Source organism: Episyrphus balteatus, chromosome 1 (assembly GCF_945859705.1).
Source record: "Episyrphus balteatus chromosome 1, idEpiBalt1.1, whole genome shotgun sequence".
NCBI classification, from domain to species: Eukaryota; Metazoa; Arthropoda; class Insecta; order Diptera; family Syrphidae; genus Episyrphus; species Episyrphus balteatus.
In genome coordinates, this window is record NC_079134.1 from 90,489,775 (window position 1) to 90,505,797 (window position 16,023).

At 37.6% G+C, this 16,023-nt stretch overlaps 1 protein-coding gene across 1 annotated transcript; it reads left to right on the plus strand.

Annotated features, from left to right (window-relative positions):
- Window positions 1-680: 680 nt before the first annotated feature.
- Window positions 681-7,681, plus strand: LOC129908363 (microtubule-associated protein futsch-like). The gene is made up of 6 exons (XM_055984812.1): window positions 681-1,068; window positions 1,112-1,405; window positions 1,602-2,185; window positions 6,375-6,938; window positions 6,989-7,298; window positions 7,356-7,681. The coding sequence occupies exons 1-6, from the start codon at window positions 681-683 to the stop codon at window positions 7,679-7,681; spliced, it is 2,466 nt and encodes an 821-aa protein (XP_055840787.1).
- Window positions 7,682-16,023: the final 8,342 nt, after the last annotated feature.

Consider the following 16,023-nt stretch of genomic DNA (forward strand, 5'->3'; position numbering starts at 1 on the left):
GCAGTGGTTTATTTTTTTTTGTATTGTTTGCATGGAGGTGATATGATCGTGCTGTACACATACACTTGTACATAAAGACACTTGCACTTTAATTTAATTATTTATTTATTTTTTTTTTTGCACGGCGCGATTTTTGTAGGGTTTTAGTGATTTAATTTAGATGGATGGATGGGTTTTAATTTAATATTTATTTATTTATTTTTGTTTTGTGTTTGATTGAATAGGTAGGACACCAACATAAATAGAGACACTACGAGAAAAACTTAATTTAACGAGACTAAACTTTCACAACGTGTGTTGCCGATGAGAGGCAGATCGGCACTCCGTGCCGATATATATAAATTTTTGATCACAGTATTTTTAATATAAATTGTTGAAAAAGTGTCTATTTTAGCTTTTTTTACTTTAAAAATTCCATTAATCACGTACACATACAAACCTAGTTCAAAAGAATGTCACTGCGGAAGCTGGCGCTGATGAACTCTTTCTTTCTGTTCTTTTCTATTTATTGAAAAAAAACTTGCTCTTGCGCTCTCATTTTCTCGTTATATTTTGTTTATTTTTTTTTTGTGTTTACATAATACTTTTTTTTTGTTTCCTATTTTCTCACTACCCCCTTCGTAAGAGGCGACTAAAATCCGCCCTCCGTATACTGAGAATGACGTATACAAAAATATGGAATGAATAAAACAGATAGATATAATACCCCAGGTGGCAATTCAGATTCTCTGGAAAATCCACCCTCTTCGGAGGTCGGCTCTAAGGATTCTGGGGAGAGCCAATTATTCCTATTCGAACACTTGATAAATCCGTTTTCAAGAAAACCCATGATAACGCGATCACCACCACCAACATCGAGTGCAACCGGGCAAAAGAGTCTGCCCAAACTGCAAGAGCGTGCAAAAGAAGACTCAGAGAAAAAAGATAGTCTTGAAAAAGACAATAACGATCTTCGTCAAAGACTCGACGAAACATTGAAACTCTATCAAGAGTTGAAAGAAGAAGTCAATTTTCTAAGAATTGAAAATGAGGCCTTAAAGAAAGCCCATCAAGAAATCGATCTTCTCCGCAAGGAAAATGATATGTTAAAAAAAAGCTCAAACACTTAAAGAAATAAAAACAACTCCACAGCAAGTGGTTATTCACGAATATAAAACAGACGAAGAAGAGCTTGAACGTGAAACGGAAAGATCCTCCAAAAATCCAAAAAGACGTACAAAAAAACGTAAAGTTTTCTCCTCACCAGAGGGTGCTTCTTCTTCCGAGACAGAAGTAGTAAAAACACCAAAAGATACAAGTAACAAAGAAAAACCGGCTAAAATAAGGCCACCGCCAGCGATTAATGTTGTCGGAGTTGCGGAGTTCAATAACCATTTTAAAGGCGTTACCGCCAACGAATTTCAAAGTAATCTCGCTTAATAACAACAAGTGGAAAGTTTGTGTAAAAGACTCCGATAATTATCGCCTCCTTTCGCGAAGACTGAACGAAGAAAAAGTAGAGTGGTACACATACGAAAACAAGTCGGAAAGACCCCTACGCGTCGTGGTGAGGGGCTTACACTCTTCATGTGAAAAAAACGACATCATTAATGATCTTAAAGAAAAGAATTACAAGATCTTAGATGCGGAAAACATAATAAAGAAAGAAAGACAACAAAAAGATAAAGAAACAGTCGTGGTACATCGTGGTCTTCCACTATTTATACTCACGTTCGATAAAACAGAAAAACTAGAGGAAATCTACAAAATCAAAAGAATACTTAGCCTCGTAGTTAAGATCGAACCTCTAAAAAAACATACAAAACAAGTCCCTCAGTGTAGACGCTGTCAAGGGTTTAACCATACACAAACTTATTGTAAAAAAGAACCTAGGCGTGTGAAATGCGCGGGAAAATACTTAACTACAGATTGCACCGGAAACAGCAAGAGCCCAGCGAAGTGCATAAATTGCAACGGAAGTCACCCGGCAAGTTATAGAGGCTGTGAAGTAGCTAAAGAGCTACAAAAACGCCGAGAAAAAATTCATGCCCAAAGAAAACTCACAAAGAACCAAACTTCTAAGACCCCTAAAAGGGTAAACACAACAAAACCCGCCACTGGTAAAGAAAATCAAACGCCAACAACATCAAACACGTCTCCAAAGAAACGTAATGGAAACTCATACGCTGAAATGGCGGCTTCACCCGTAATCAAAAATAATTCCGAACCTGTCGCATTTTCTCAATGCTTGGATATAATTTTGTCAAAATTTGAGGATCAGTTAAAACTTAACAAATTTATGTCTGAAAGGCTTTCTAAACTCGAGGATTTTATTTTATCCAACACTATACAAAATATAAATGATGGAAAAGCTTAAAATTATAACATGGAACGCCAACGGATTATGGCAAAGACTTGGAGAACTAGAAATAGTTATGCGGGAAAAAGATATTGACATTTGTTTAATATCAGAAACCCATGTTAAAAAAGAATCAAATTTCAATATAAATGGTTTTCTAGATTACCACGCAATTCATCCGTCGAACAAAGCAAGAGGCGGAGCATCATTATATATAAAAGATTGTATTAAACACTCGATAGGTCTTAAGCTTGAGCTTGAATCGATGCAACTTTTAAGTGTGAAAGTTGAAACTAAGCATGATGTACTTAATATCTCATCTACATACTGCCCTCCGCGGTACAAAATTGATAAAAATGAATTTTCAAACTTGCTAAAACTACTAAGACCAACTTTTATTATCGGCGGCGACTTAAATGCAAAGCATACGTTTTGGGGTTCTAGATGCATATCTCAAAAAGGCCGAGCGTTATACGAAGCCGGTATGGAGAACAATTGTGACTTCCATTCTACTGGAAAACCAACTTATTGGCCGGCAGTTACCTCGAAAATACCTGACCTGATTGATTTCTTTATAGTCAGGGGAATACCGTCAAATCGAATCAAAATAACGCAATGCTTTGATCTTTTCTCTGACCACTCTCCCGTTATTCTCACTATGTTAAAGTTGAAATACCACCTAGGCTAACAAACGGTAAAACTAACTGGGAAGGCTTTAAGAAAGATATTGAGGATAATGTTGAATTAAGGGTATCACTACAAACACCTCTTGAGCTTGAAGCAGCGGTAGATAATTTTGTGAATATTATCCAAAAAGCCGCATGGAACAATACCCCTTGCCAAAGAGAAATTTCAGGGTACAAAGATGCTAAATATCCCCAAGAGATAAAAGACGTTCCTAAAGAAAAGCGAAAAGCGCGCAAAAAATGGCAACAAACTCGTGCTCCTCAACACAAATCTAATTTAAATCACTTAAGTAATTTACTTAAAAAGATGATATCAGATTTCCAGAACCGCGAAGCTAAAAATTACCTTGAAAATTTGACGGCAGGTAAAGAATCTAACTACTCTCTATGGAAATCTATAAAAGCCACGAAGAAACCTAAGATTCCAGCACCTCCGATTTTGAAAGACCAAAATGAATGGGCAAGAAGCGACAAAGAGAAAGCAAACGTTTTCGCTGATTACCTAGAGGACACATTCAAACCATTCAATGGGCAAGCATTGAATGATAGTATAAATATGAATTTAACGTCAAGTGAAAGCTTAATCACAAGAAATGTTACACTCGCCGAATTAAACAGAGAAATCAAGAAGCTAAAGTCAAAAAAAGCACCCGGATACGACTTAATTACTGCGGAAATTCTTAAAATGCTCCCACGGAAAGGTTTAATAAACCTCCTCTATATAATGAATGCCACTTTAAGGTTAGAATATATTCCAAATCATCAAATCAAGATGTATAGAAAGAAGTTTCTAGGCAGTGAGCATCTTAATCGTGATCATTTTCTTAATATCCTCAATGGACAAAATTATACCAATCTCTACAACTTTCTTAGAAATGCACTACGTTATCGAAGTTTAATTATAAATGAGTATTCATAAAAAATCGCTAAGCTAAAACTAATTATACAAATTTATTAAAACTCTTTACCTGACAGGCAACTTTATAAGTTATTGTCATTAAATTTAAATTTTAAACTTAAGAAAACTAAATTAACTATGTATATATTCTTGGAAATAAAATTTTTATCTATCTATCTATCTATCTATCTATCTATTCCAAATCAATGGAAAGTCGCAGAAGTAATAATGGTCTTGAAACCTGGCAAACCATCACACGAAAAGAAATCATACCGACCCATTTCACTGCTTCCTGTAGTATCGAAGGTTTTTGAGAGAATATTTTTGCAGCAACTTCAGCCAATAATAGAAGAAAAAAGGCTTATACCTGAACACCAGTTCGGTTTTAGAAACAAGCACTCGACGATAGATCAAGTGCATAGAATCACCGATGTCATTGAGAGAGCTCTCGAAGAAAAGAAAATTTGTTTAGCGGTCTTTTTAGATGTGTCTCAAGCTTTTGACAAAGTATGGCACGAGGGCCTCAAATTCAAGTTAAGACAAGTCCTACCTGAAGGGCTCTTTACCATTCTTAGAGAATATCTAGAGAACAGAATTTTTCCGCGTTAGACACGGAAATGATTACTCAGACTTTAGGGAAATAGTGGCTGGGGTACCACAAGGTAGTGTTTTAGGTCCCATTTTGTACCTACTATTCACACGCGATATACCTCAAACAGAAAACACAATTGTAGCTACTTTTGCTGATGATACCGCAATACTTGCAGTAGGAAAAACAATCAACGAGTCGACAAGTAAATTGCAAAATGCCCTTAATAATGTCAATGAATGGACAAAAACGTGGCGAATAGCGCTTAACGAATTTAAGTCAGTCCACGTGGACTTTACATATAAGAAAATAAATAGACTACCTGTTTTTATTAATACTACTCAAGTCCCATTTGCAAATGAGGCAAAATATCTCGGGATGACTCTCGACGCGAAATTAAAATGGAAACCGCATGTTAAAAATAAATCTGATCAATTAAATATGAAATTGAGAGAAATGTACTGGTTGCTAGGACAACATTCTAGACTTAGTATCGAAAACAAATTATTAGTTTACAAGCAGATACTTAAGCCTGTCTGGACATATGGTATTCAACTCTGGGGTTGTACCCGCGATACAAATTTAAATAGATTACAAACTTTTGAGAATAAATTATTAAGATCATTTGTAAATGCGCCGTGGTATATAAGAAACGAAGATCTTCACAGGGATCTTGGAATCCCCACGGTTCGCGAAGAAATAAAAACGTTTGCCCAAAAACATCGAAAACCGTTAGTCGAACATACTAATAGAACAATACTAGAAATTCTCGACGAGACAAACTTAGTACGACGTTTGCGAAGGACTAAACCTTCCGATTTGGTACAGTGAAATTTTTTAATTTAATTCCTTTATCTCAAAATATCGGCATTGATTAATATATGTTTAAATGTTTTAAAGATTTTATTTGTTTAACTTCCTATAAAATGTTTTTTTGATACCAACATTTAAACCATTACTTAAATGATTTAATTTAAAATAAATGTTATTTATTTATTTTTAAATATCAACAGTAGGAACTTTCATCGGAAAGTTACCTACAACACGTAACTTAACTTCGAGAAAGATAAATTGCTAGATAAGTTCCATCTGAACTTAGTTGCAGTCGGGAGGAGGAGGTGGTTTTAGTGGTTAAGAGTCCCACATATCTATGAGCACGCGTTTTCCGGTCCTCATAGAATCTTTTGAAGATTTCAACACCTACCCACGGACAAAAAAAAATTTTTTTCTCACTCAGGCAGGCAAAAATCATTCATGAAATTATGAAGATGCTGCAGAGAGTAGGTAGATAGTAGATGTTTTTTGCAAGATCATGATCATTGTTTTGTTCTTGTTGACTCTTGGGTTTTTCCTAACAATTCATTTCGTGTTTATAATATCGCACTCGCGCGTGCGAGATGACATTTTTGGGTTTTTTTATGTCAGCGAAATTCTTTACATTGTGTAATATTCACATCGCTCGTGCGGGGATATAGGTAAAGGATTAGATATGTGGGTACATTTGTAAGTATGCACTTGTTTGTGTGTAAAAATGTGTATTGACATTTGACATGTACACAATGATTGATTTCCATATTTAGGTTGATTTCTGGGTTGTATTGTTTATTATACTACACTCGCGCGTACCGCCAGTCGATCTTGTACTGTGGAAGAGTGTGCACGCGCAAATCGGCTTTCACAGTGTTTTTAATTCGAATTCGGCAAGTGTTTAGTAAACAAGAATCAAGTTAGCCCGTAAGGCTATTAAGTCAGCGATAGCTCAGTGGAAGTGGTATCGGACCCGAGAGCCGAAGAAACGGCGTTCGATTCCCACCTGAGTCGAAATAAATTTGGAAGTTTTTTTTAACTTAAAAATTGCAATAGCATTCGCTTGAGTCAAAGCTTATGCAATCGGACGATATAGCGGGGACATCGAAAGGTGCCCCAGCTACAAAGAAGAATCCAACGGCAATCAAGCCAACGGCAAGTGAGCCAACGGCAACAACAGCCGATATGGGTAAGAGGAGACGGCAACCGCTGAAGCCACAGCAGAACCTTGTGAAGCGTCGTTCCACTAACGAAGCGGCAGCTAAACTACATCAGAAGCCAGAACATGATGACGTTAACTATATGTCTGACGGGGGAGAAGGGTATTTCGTTTCGGGTGACAGCAACAAGTTCGCTGGTCTGTCATCCCCAGAGCCGTCATCAGACGAAGAAGAAGAGGAGGAGCAGACCTTCCAAACAAAAATTAACGAGTTTGAGAGGAAAATGGATGCCCTCAGACAAGAAGTTGCGCCCCTGATCCAGCTCATGAAAGCGAAACAAGAAGCCCACAGAGCCAAAGAAAAACAAGAGCTCGCAGATAAGGCAGATAAGGAAGCCGCTAAAGCAGTCAAAGCAGCAGAAAAACAACAACAAGAGCAGCTTCGACTGCAGCAACAGCAAGTCCCTCAACCCCAGCGACAACAACAAGCTCCAAAGCAAAAGCCAAGCAGCAACAGCGGCAGCAACAACAACAATTGCCAGCACAAGTTGCACAACAACAACTACAGCAGCCCGTCCAAGTGTTAGAGCAGCAACAACAACAACAGCCAAAACAGCAAAACAAGCAGCAACAACAACAAACAGCAGAGGCAGACAAGCCTAGTGGAAGCCAGCAGCAGGTGCGGACCCAACAGCAGCAGACCAAGGAGCAGCAGCGAGGGAAAGGACACCAGCAGCAGCTACAGATAGAAAAAACAAAGAAAGAAAATGTGCCACCAATTAATGTGTTCAGGATGGAGCTAGAGGACACAATTAAGCTATGTAAGTCGGCCATAGGCGAAAATTTTTTTATTAAAAGTCTTATCCACTGCAACACAGTGGAAGAGCATAAGAAAATTAGATTTTTATTAAAAGAAGCCACCACTGAGTACTTCAGTTTTACCCCTAAGTTGGATAAAATCCAAACGGTCCTCCTAAAGGGCATAGATTCCTGCACGGAACCCCCGGCGCTCTATCATGAGCTCCGCCGCAAAGCGAGTGATGATCTCGAGATCATCAGCGTCAAGCCATTCCAAACGGCTTTGTCCAGGCGGGAGAAAAGGAAACTGCCGATATTTTTAGTACAGCTCTCACCCAACAGCAAACTGGATAGTTTGAGGAGTATCACCGTCCTCAACTACCAGGTTGTCACTTGGGATAAATAAAAAAGGCACGGTGACATGCTTCAATGCGTGCGCTGCCAAAGGTTAGGCCATGCCGCAGCCAACTGCGAAATGCAGTCGCGCTTTGTAAAGTGTGGAGAGAACCATAACAAGGGGGAGTGTAAACTCGGGGAGGAACGGGTCGAAGTCAAGGTCCAGCTAAAATGCGCAGTCTGCGGAAGCGTCGGGCACCCTGCTAATTATCGGGGCTGTCCGAGGTTTCAGCAAATGAAGCAGGCTGTCGTTGAAAAACGTCCAGAAGGGCGTGCTCCTATCGTCAACCCAAGCATATCTTTCGCCCAAATGGCGCAAAGGGAAATGCCGAAGCCGACACAGAAGCCACCAAAGGTTGCCAAACAGGCCCTCGTGCCTAAAGCACCGGCGGCAGAATCAGAGGTTTTGACCTTGTTACTGAGCATTCAAGCACAGTTAACAGGGCTTCAAAGCCAGATAAGGGAGCAGACAGTGAGGGTAGATCATATCTACACTCAACTGCCTAGCTTAACGCAACTTAGGTCGTAATGGGCGCGCTGTCAGACAGGCCCCTTAGGATCCTAGCTGTGAATGTAAATTCACTGATTAGGGTCGAACGTAGAGCTAACCTTTTCCAATTGTTGAAAGATCTATGTCCCGATGTGTTTATGGCTAGCGAAACTAAGCTAAACCAGAAACATAAACTGACAAATATTAATTACAATATCGTAAGAAGAGACCGGCCCGACTCCACTCAAGGGGGCGGTGTTGCAATCTTCATACGTAAGGGCATTAGTTATAAGGTAATATACAATAGTGAAGTGCGAAAATTTCGAACGCTTGAGGTGTGCATTGTATACATCCCTCTCCAGCATGGAAACCGGGTGTATGCAGTCCCAGCTTATGCGCCAAAAGCACCTCAACCAACTGACTTTACGGCAGAACTCGAAAAACTTTTTCAAGTCCTACGACTGAATTTGGAGGAAAACTATATCCTCATGGCCGGTGATCTGAACGCCAAACACCAAGATTGGGGAAATCAAATACAGAATCAGCGAGGTAATGATCTGTATAATTGGATGAGTCAAAACAATATTGAATATAGGGTTGATCTGCTGGCTACTGAAAGGCCATCGTTTCCAAGAAGCGGTTCTTTTCTGGATTTATTGCTTCTAGACTCAAGACTGACAATAACAGACCCTGTGGGCCAACACCCAAGAAACTGCCTTCGTACAATTGAGTACGACAGCGACCACTGCGGACTCGCCGCCGCAATACAGCTTCCGAACGAACTTGTGGAATTGGAGGAGTATGTACCGGAGCATTCTTACAACTACGGTAAGATGCGCTGGCCACGCTTCACCAACGCCTTATTAAGAGAACTGCGTTCGAACGACAGAAATCTGTCGAACAGTGAGATTGATGGTTATCTCCAACAGATGGACGATACCATCCTACAAACGATGAACAGAACGATACCCAAATACAAAGAACGTGACCAAAATAACGTTAACAGAAACGCGACTATTGACGCACTCCACAGACAAAAAAGCGGACTATTGACAAGACTTAAACGTTTATACCGGCGATTTACCGACCCACACGATCTGGAGATTAGAACACTGAAGTCGTCAATCAGAAACATCAACCAGTTGATCAAGGAAAATTATAGGTTGTCTATTAATCTGTATTGGGACAAAAAAATTCGGGCCGTTAATTCTAGCGACCCGAGTATGTTTCCGCAGATTAATAAGATTTTTAGACGGAATGATCAAAATGAGCTTCCGTGTCTTAAGCTCCAGAGAACTGTGGAAAACAGAGACGTACTTCTGACCGCAGGCATAAATCCAGGGGACGCCATCTTGGACGACGACCTCTTTATAATCGAAGATCCGCAAGAGAAAGTGGAGGCGGTGGGTGCTGCCTTCCAGCAAGTGTACAAGGTTAATGCTAGCATTAACCCGAACCATGACCTGGAAAACAGGGCCCTCCTTCATCACTTCAATCTACGTAATGATACTACGCAATGGCGATCTGAGAATCGCGGTTTTACCGGGTTTAATGAAGAGCGCAAACGCCATCATCGCCGAGCATGCTGGGGCTAACACCCTGTTAGTTACGAAGGTAGAACTCAAGCTCATCTTCGATTCATTAAAGAAAAAGAAATCAGCAGGAGTCGATGGTATATCCAATATTGTACTACGCCATCTACCGCAAGAAGCTATTGACATTTATGCCACTCTGTTAAACAACGCTCTGAATAATGCATATTATCCAAAGCGTTGGAAAACAGCAGTGGTACATCCTCTACCGAAAAAGGGAAAGGACAACTCCAATCCGGCAAATCTCCGGTCGATAAGTCTCCTTCCAAGTATCAGCAAAGTATTTGAAAAAGTTATCAATAGGTCTCTGTCGCAGTGGGCTGAGGACAATAATATCATACCGGATAATCAATTCGGGTTTAAGGCAGGACATGACACTATTCATGCCGCGTCTAAACTTGTATCTGATATTCAGTGGAGAAAATCTAAAAAACAGTGCACGGGTGCCTGTCTTGTTGATTTGGAAAAAGCATTCCACACCGTTTGGTTAGAAGGTCTCTATCTTAAATTAACAAGACTTGGTATAAGTAAACCACTTTTATATATGCTTTATGACATGCTCAATGGTAGAACGTTTGTTGTCAAAAGTGGCAATGTAACTTCTACTGGAGTTTTTAATATTAAAAATGGTCTTCAACAGGGAGCGGTGAACTCACCGATTCTCTTTAGTATTTACACCAGCGATCTGATAGGAAGTCTAACTCAGGCAATTGCGTATGCCGACGACCTAATTGCGTACAGAACAGCTTCAAAAGTTGAGGTCATAAGAATTCTCTTGCAACGTGACTTTGACAAAATTCAGCGATATTGTGATGACTGGAAGTTGAAAATCAACTTTCAGAAATCAGAAACGATTCTATTTAGGACCCCCTTGGCTAGGGCTTCAGGGGATACGCGAAGGAACTGGCGATCGCTGGACCACACGGACATCCACTGCCGAGTAAAAGTGTAGTAAAGTACCTTGGCATCTGGCTAGATCAATATCTATATTTCAATAGACATACGGATGCTGCTCTGGCCAGAGATAGGGGAGCTTTTGCCCTGACGAAACGGCTGTTTTATAGCATTCGGCTTGACACCAGGGTTAAGGTGATTTGCTAAATGGCCCTTATCCGGCCGATGGTTGCCTATGGATGCCCTGTGTGGTTCAACGTTGCTCCATCTCAAATGGAAAAGTTTCGGGTGTTTGAGAGGCAGTGTCTTAGACGTTGGCTTGGTCTGCACAGAACACCCGAATCTGATTACACGCATTACTATTCCAATGAGGTTTTATACAATAGGGCCAACATAAATAGAATTGATAACTTTATGCTGAAGCTTGTTCGTGGCCACGTTTCAAGAGCGATGGCCTCTTCAAATAGCTTCATTTTTGGGGCTTACTACCCTAACGACGAATACTTCAAGAGTGTGTGTTTAAGCGGCTATATTCCGCCTGAGGCATTCCTCTATTTAGATAGTCGGGGGTTTGTACAGGATAGATTGGCAGTTCCGCTAATCTACCACGTCGGGCGAAGAACCGTGGACAGGCGACTGCTGTATGACAGGGACATCCTCGCATTAGGCGGAGAAGGGCGTCTTCGGTTCAGTAGGACTGTGTCCAATCGGGACCGTTGATGGAAAATAAAAATGAATTGAAAATTGAAAAAAAAAAAAAACACTCGCGCGTGCGTACGGGGTTATATATAATATAAATATGTCCTTTTGTTTTTCATTGTCTTTGTTTATATGTTATGGATTCGGGTTTTTTTTTGTAGGTCACCACAGAGAATTTTTGCCATTTTAGGTATAATATTTTAGGTATAAGGGTTATATAAATAAGTGTATTTGTGGTTAGAATGCCCTTGATGGTATTTATAGAAATAGTTTTGCAATGGATTTTCAATTCAGTGTCTTCTTTGTTTTTAAATGAAGAAGAAGCTATCAAAATTTATTCTCGGCTAAATATTTAGTCTAATCCGAATGCGGCCTAAGTTTCAAAAAATAAGTTCAGGAGAAACTTTTTGCGGCATTCTCCATGATCATATTGTCACAAGATTTATCTCGAGTCCATCCTCAAACAACATTCACATAAGAACCTAAACATTCTATATATTGTATGTAAATACATTTTCATGTCAAGGGCCCAACCCATAGAATCCGTTGCGTCCGTTGCGTTGAAGTTTTTGACTGACAGCTCGATAAAATACACACGTTCTTATGGGAAGTCCGTCTCCGTCCGATCCGTCGCTTATGGGTCGCTTCCCATAAGAACGTGTGTATTTTATTTTAAGACTTCGACGCAACGGATTCTATGGGTTGGGCCATTCAGCCGGCACGCGCGTGTGCGAGACAAAAAATTTCTCAACGAAGAACAACTCAAAAGTGAGCAAGAACCTGAAAATCAATCCTTCTGCGCATCTACTCATATTTTTATACACACTACACAAAGGATACTGTCAAGTATATTATATCAATGCACCCATATAACACATCCTCTACCTGCTTCTCCGCTGAACAACTATAATTATTATTATAAAGCAAAAAATTTCTCTGATACACAGAAAACTCAATTGCCATCCACAACAGCAACATGAAAACAAGTTTCTTTTTCATTTCAAAAATAAATAGGTATACACTTCAGAAATCTTTCATGATTGTCGAAGAGATTGTTAATTCTTTGGAGGAAATTTTATTTATTTATTTAGCTACAAATTAAAATATAATTATTAGCTTTGAGATTGCAAATATATATACAATTTAGTTTTTAAACAATTTTTTGACACATTTAAATCAATTATATTAAAAAACTTATAAAACAAAGTGCAATCTGCATACAACGGCTCATGTGAACCATAGATCGTTCTATTAAATCTTTGATAAATAAAATCTACTGATCTTAATTGACGTGAATGAGAATTTATACATATTTGTGACAAAAGATAATTTGAATCAGTTTCACCCGTTAAAATATTAAAAACAAATAAAACACTTGATGTAGTCCTTCGATGAAAAAGTGATGGGAGATTGATCAAATTCAATCGCTGGGCGTATGGTGGTAAATGTCTGTTATCATCCCATGGCAAGTAGCGAAGTGCGTACAAAAGGAATCTCTTTTGCACAGATTCTAAACGGGTAATATTAATACGATAACTCGGACTCCAAACACAGCTACAATACTCAAGACACGATCGCACAAGGAAACAATATAATGTTTTTAATATATAAGGATCTTTGAATTCACTGGCAAACCGACACACAAATCCTAGACGACTTTTAGCTTTATTAATAATATAATCGATGTGCATGTTAAAGTTGAGTTTAGAGTCCATTTAGATCCCAAGATCACACATATTATCAACTCTTTTAAGAGCTTGACCGCACAACAGATATGTATTTACAAAAAGTGAATTCTTACAGGTAAAAGTCATACATTTACATTTAGAAACATTTAGCTCCATATCATTTATATCACACAAAATAGAGACGGTATTTAAGTCTTCTTGCAATAAACGATGTTCATCATTGTTTTTAAACGATATCCGTAGTTTAACATCATCGGCGAATAAAAGTGGATAGGAATGTTTTATTGCGTTATTTAGATCATTGATAAAAATTAAAAATAAAAAAGGACCAATGTGGCTTCCTTGAGGAACACCCGAGTGCACTATTATCTTTTTTGAAATTTCATTTTTAAAACAAACATGCTGTGTTCTTTGGTGAAGGTAAGATTCTAACCAAGTTAAAAACCATGTAGGAAATCCAATTCTTAGCAGTTTTTTTAGTAGTAATTTATGATGCACACGACCAAATGCTTTGGAGAAGTCCAGGTATGCGACATCAGTTTGGAAACCATTTTGGTTCTTCGTAATGACATCCGAGCAAAACTCCATAAGATTGGTCGCAGTCGATTTATTCTTCATAAATCCATGTTGGTTAGGCGAGATTATGATTTTGTATCTTTCTTCGATTATTCCCAAGACAAGTTTTTCAAATAGTTTCGGAATGCAGGATAACTTAACAATTCCTCTGTAGTTGGCAATGTTGCATTTGTTACCGTTTTTAAAAAGTGGTACTACATTATGAGGACTTCCAAACGTTTGGGAAAACACCCGTACGAATTGATAAATTAAACAGATAACACAAAGGACGCGCTAAGATAGATATAAAACGTTTAACAATGAAAGGTGGTATTTCATCTGGACCATATGAAGATGAATCATCAAGCTTCAGTACATGGTCAATTATATCAGTTTCTTCAAATATTGGTTCAGCTACGTCAAGTTGGGGAAAACTTTCTAAAGTTTTTAAATAATTTTCGATTTTAACACAGTTGTTATCACAGTTCAATTTATCACAGGTATTATTGCAAGGGTTATCACAGGTTCTTTTAAGTGTAATATCACACAAAGTATCACAGGGTTTAGGTTTTTTATATACAGTTTGAAAAAAGATAGCAAAAATATCACTAGGATCACTAGCAGTAAGATTGTTATAAGTCATCTGAGTCGGTTAATTATTTGCTTTCTTTTTATTGTTCACAAATTGCCAAAACTTCTTCGGATCTGATTTGATTTGGTTTTTTATGCCTAATAGGTAAAGATGATAGTTTGACTTAGTTTTAGCATGAAGCTCTCTTCTTACAGATGAGTATTTTAAATAATCCACAACCGAATTGGATGTAAAATGACGTCTATACAATTTTGTTTTGAAATTTCTTAGTTTTTTAACTTCTTTATTAAACCATTTTGGAGATTCAGACTCAGAAAATGAGTTTTTAAAAGGAACACACATAGATAAAGAATTTTTAAGAACAGAATAAAACAGAGAACAGCTACTTTCCACATCAGTAATATTATAAAGATTTGACCTGTTGTAATTCGTTATAAGATTTAAAAACTGCGTATCATCAATTTTACGGATATCAAGAACTTTTTTACCGCGAACCAAGGGCGGATCCAGGAATTTTTTTTGGGGGGCACAAGGTACTGATTGGCAAAAAAATCAGCAATAACAATTAGAAATAAAGTGAAGTATCATAAAACTTACTGACAAGCAGCGAATTTTAACGACGACGCACAGTGCGGTATTTTGTTCTAAAAAATGGCCAAAAATATTTGGGCACATTTCCACATCAAATACCAAATGACAAAAAAGTTATTTGGAATTAAAAATTTTCATTTTATTGGTACAGTTAAAGACACTTAAGTGCTTACCCACTTACCTCCCGATTAGCCGGGAGAAAAAAAATATTAAAAATAAAAAAATGTATGTACAATCCTGTGCTATAACTTTTCTTAAAGTTAGTAATTTATTCTTTATTTTATTTTTTGACTAAAATTGTTTCATTTAGCCCTGATTTTTCAATCGTCAGTTAGATTATAAGAAGAATAAAATGTCATCATAAAAAAAACTTTTATTCCTAGGAATAAGCTCTAACTGAGGTTTATCGGACTATTGAAAAATTGGCCCTAAATAGTTTTTGAAAAATTAAGTTTTAAAGATGAAATTTAGAAAAAAAATGTTTTCGTTTTTTAATTGATTTTGTATAAAATTTTGCAATATTATAGACATATTTATACCATTATTTAATAACCTGTAGTTTTTAGTCAAACACTAACGACTTCATTCTAATAAATATTAAAGTTCCTAAGAATAAAAAAAAAACTCAAACATGCTTTTTTCCCGGAAAACCCAGTTTTGTTTTTTTTTATTTGAATTAAAATTTTCTTCATATCTCAAGAATATTGTGTTTAAATTGTAGGTTTATTGGAGCCAAATTGACCAAGTTATGAGGATTTTAATACTTCGCTTACGAACGTTTTAGTCCAGAGTTCAAAACTTTAAATCGTTCTCCCCACAACTAATGTTTTCAAAGCCGGTGCCATTCATAACTTCAAAACTACTGCACCGATTCTTTTGAAATTCGGAACCCTATTTCGGTACATTTTTTTTTTTTTCCTGAAGAAATTTTCTCAATAACATAATATTTATAAAAATCTATAAGTAAGGGTCGTGTTTGAGGAGCTTTTTTTTCTTTATTTTCGGAGGTGCAATCTTGGCGAACTATTGATATGCAAGATTGTTCTACATATCCGGCAGTTCAATAATATTATGTGCCCATGATTATGAAAGTGGACTAAGTCACTTTTTGCATTGTTTAAAGAAAAACTTACATAATAATTTTCTTATAACGATTTAATTATGTTTCTTTCATAAAATCACTAGAGGAGCAATAAAGAAGTTTATTTACTGCAATTTTGCTTTCAAATAAACTTTGATTTGAGACCATTT